At 40.5% G+C, this 3683-nt stretch overlaps 1 protein-coding gene across 2 annotated transcripts; it reads right to left on the bottom strand.

The window, feature by feature from the left end:
- Window positions 1-106: 106 nt before the first annotated feature.
- Window positions 107-3683, bottom strand: LOC116464854 (small ribosomal subunit protein mS39-like). Of its 2 annotated transcripts, none has more exons than XM_032148096.2 (5): window positions 3612-3683; window positions 2727-2814; window positions 2286-2346; window positions 1917-2002; window positions 107-660 (listed from the first exon to the last, which is right to left on the bottom strand). In XM_032148096.2, exons 2-5 carry the CDS (start codon window positions 2778-2780, stop codon window positions 448-450), a joined length of 414 nt encoding a protein of 137 aa, XP_032003987.1. In that variant the 5' UTR covers window positions 2781-2814; window positions 3612-3683; the 3' UTR covers window positions 107-447. The 2 variants fall into 2 exon arrangements, with proteins under 2 accessions (XP_032003987.1, XP_032003988.1); XM_032148097.2 differs by lacking the exon at window positions 3612-3683 and adding an exon at window positions 3141-3598.

Below are 3683 nucleotides of genomic sequence, written 5' to 3'. Positions count from 1 at the left end.
TTTCTATTCCTTTGAACAAAGATATTTTCCAACTCATTCATGTAAAGGTGAAAAAACTATCATGAAGACTGTATCACTTTTTGAAAGTCCAAATACTTACTAGTCACATTCTTCACTGAGAACAGTAAAACATATTGAAGTGAATTGATTCCCAAAGCAACTTTCAATAAAGTAATTAATGAAAAATATACAATACACTAGCACACACTTAGGTTCAAATACCTAATTATGCTTGGAAGATGTCATGAATTTAAAACTAGCTAACTCAAAGCAATCACTTCTCCTCAGATTCAACAGATCCATAAACAAAGTACCTAAAATACTAATGAACACTAAGACGATGAAGGCACTCCCACTATAATAAGTACATGTAATTAAATGTGCCAAACGTGGAAAGAAAATTTCCAACATATTATGTAAACAGAAGGATAATTTAAAGCTCTTTGCTTATGTAGCCCTGAAACCTCTGGCTGGCACAGTCTCTGTCCTCAGAGTACTCAAGGGCGCATCCTCACCTATTCCAATGGCTTTCATTTCACGTAAAATCTGTAAGGCTGGCGATCTTGCAAGCACATGAAATCTTCGGAGACATTTCAGAATGGTATTAAAAGTCTGCAGATTTGGTTTCACCTTCTGTGCAACCATGTGTCTTAGCAGCTCCTAGTTGAATAAAAAACAAGTATCTTCCGTGCCTGGGTAATCTGTCCAATAATCTATGTTTCATACAAAATAAAGAATTTAGCTTTCTTGCTTATGTTTAAAGCAGGTTAGTAACTATATCCCTATTTTAAGAACTGTTTATTGATTAGCAGGTTCCATGATTCTGCCTTTTAAAGGAGCCTGCTAATTCAAACACCCACCCCACTTGATAGACGTGGTCAACTGTCTTCAGTCTTCTACCTAGGAGAGTTTTCCAAGAAAAGACGCAAAAATAATAGACTAGTATGATATAAAAAAGTGGTTTTTTTTTTTTTTGAGACAGAGTTTCGCTCTTCTTGCCCAGGCTGGAGTGCAGTGGCGTGATCTTGGCTCACTACAACCTCTGCCTTGTGGGTTGAGGCGATTCTCCTGCCTCAGCCTCCTGAGTAGCTGCAACTACAGGCGTCCAACACTATGCCTGGCTAATTTTTGTATTTTTGTAGTAAAGCCGGGGTTTCACCATGTTAGTCAGGCTGGTCACAAACTCCTGACCTAAGGTAATCCACCCGCCTCAGCCTCAAAGTGCTGGGATTATAGGCATGAGCCACCATGCCCAGCCGTTTCTAAAGCTACTAGGCAAGAATCAACCCAGTGACTTCAACTTTTTGAACTTATACCTGATAGGATTTGACAACAAATATGCATTACTTTGTAACAGAAAAACTACTATGAAACATAAATGAATAAAATGGTCCAGAATTCTAGCTGTATACTCTGGGTCAAGTAAGTTTTTCTTCTTATATGCCAGACACAGCTGAGTTCCAGGGCTGCGGAAAGGGTAGTGAACAGGTAACTGCTACACAGTGACTGCCATACACATGCTCATCAATGCTGTCTCCAGCCCATGTACTTCTTTTTTTTTTTTTTTGAGACGGAGTCTTGCTCTGTTGCCCAGGCTGGAGTGCAATGGTGCGATCTCTGCTCACAGCAACCTCCACCTCCCGGGTTCAATCAATTCTCTTTCCTCAGCTTCCCAAGTAGCTGGGATTACAGGTGTGCACCACCACGCCCAGCTAATTGTTTGTATTCTTAGTAGAGACGGGTTTCACCATGTTGGCCAGGCTGGTCTCAAACTCCTGGTCTCAGGTGATCTGCCCACCTCAGCCTCCCAAAGTCCTGGTATTACAGGTTTGAGCCACCACACCTGGCCAGCCCATGTATTTCTGGTAAAGAGTATTTAAGCCCTATTAAAAAATAAACTGAGGATTCCTCCTTACCAGTATTTTACTCCATTTTTCCTCAAATTTCTCATTTATCACGAATACTGTTGCTTCAATCATTGCATTAAATGTGTATACATCAGCTGTAAAAGAATAAAATGATAAAATTTGGGGTTGAAGATTAATCCCTAAATGGCTGAGTTTAAGGCAAAGCAGTCATTCCTGTGTGTCCCTTGGTTAATCACATGTCCACAAAACTGGAAAACTACTCTCCTCTCTGGATCTCTACTCTTGCTTCAATCATCTATGCGTCAGGAAAAGGCAAAGTGTAGGCCAATGACTGAGGCAAAATCCAAAGCCTTCACACAGACAATTAAGAGAAAGAAGGAAACGGAGAAAAGGACGGAGGGGAGTTCTCAAACTCACCACGGAGTCTGTTGTTTAGTAACTCAGTGTACAAGTTTAATGCCTGCTCACAAGCTCGGTGCTGGAAAAGGAAAAGGAAAAATTAAGCATCATCAAATTCATTTACTTAAGAAGTCCTTGCACATTTCTGTCCCAGAGTTTGGTAATATAGCTCAGGCTCAATACATCAGGCTCCTGTTCTCATGAAGCTCATACTCTAGTGCAGTGGGGTTTTCTATCCACCGGTAATGCCTGAACATATTTTTATTTCTCACAACTGAAAGTGGGGGAGGAGTGTACTACTCACATCCAGTGGGTAGAAGCCAGGGAGCTACTAACATCCTACAATGCACAGGACAGACCCCACAACAAATTACCTGACCCAAAATGTTAGTGGTTCTGAGGCTGAAACACCCCGATCGGTGGAAATGAAAGACAAAAATAAATAAAAAACAAATGTACCTTCACCATTCCTCGGATCATTGTGCAATAGGAATGGGCATTTTTCTCTGGCATTAGAGAAAAGATTCTCTCAGCGTTGTTTTTTGCTCTAGACACAAGAGAGTAAATGTGAACCCGGGCAACAGGAAATACCAATGAGAGCTACCACCATTTACTGATGGTTTATTATGTTCTAGGCAATGTGCCAAGTACTTTACATACATTATCTCAATTCTTACAGGGCGTTATGGTTATTATCATTTTGAAAATGGGGAAAATCAAGACTTAACGATCTTAATGTGTTGTCAGGGCTTTGCAGGTTAAGTGGCAGAATTAGAATTGAAAATGAAAAGTTTATAAACAAGTATATAAATATCTATGCTATTAAAAACAAGATGCAACTGTATGACAAAGTCCCTAGTAAAGTTTCCTCACCTTTCTTCAATCTTCAGATACTACTTCCCAGAGGCAAAATGGTTTCTTTTGGATCCTTCTGGTCATATTCTAGCATATGTACTTTTAACTCTTCTCTCACTCCATAACCTCCGCCTCCCAGGTTTAAGTGATTCTCTTGCCTCCACCTCCCGAGTAGCTGGAACTACAGGCACGTGCCACCACGCCTAGCTAATTGTTGTATTTTTAGTAGAGATAAGGTTTCACCATGTTGGTCAGGCTGGTCTCAAACCCCTGACCTCAAGTGATCCACCTGCCTTGGCCTCCCACGGCGCCAGGATTACAGGCGTGAGGCACTGCGTCCAGCTTACCCCAAGGAATTTAATCTTTTATCCTATCAAATTCATCACTTCAATAACAATTTTAGATAATCATGGTAGCTTTCCCTCTCCAGACATTCACATGAAATATATTCCTTTTAGACACCCAGCAAATCTTCAATATAATTATTACCTTTCATTCAAACTGCTGTGTATGTCCACATGTTGGTCAGTGGTCTTAATTTAGCAGTACACTCTAGTGTCT

The sequence above is a fragment of the Hylobates moloch genome, unplaced genomic scaffold, assembly GCF_009828535.3.
Source record: "Hylobates moloch isolate HMO894 unplaced genomic scaffold, HMol_V3 SCAFFOLD_6857, whole genome shotgun sequence".
Taxonomy (NCBI): Eukaryota; Metazoa; Chordata; class Mammalia; order Primates; family Hylobatidae; genus Hylobates; species Hylobates moloch.
Note: the sequence above shows the minus strand (reverse complement) of the source record. Positions and strands in the feature narration are given on the sequence as shown.

Excerpts from the sequence above, each read along its gene's own strand:
- LOC116464854 (XM_032148096.2), bottom strand. The coding sequence starts at position 2,780 with ATGCCAGAGAAAAATGCCCATTCCTATTGCACAATGATCCGAGGAATG. Across the intron at positions 2,003-2,285 it reads ACTAAACAACAGACTCCGTG|CTGATGTATACACATTTAAT; the intron begins GTGAGTTTGAGA and ends ATTCTTTTACAG. Across the intron at positions 661-1,916 it reads AAAAATGGAGTAAAATACTG|GAGCTGCTAAGACACATGGT; the intron begins GTAAGGAGGAAT and ends TTATTCAACTAG.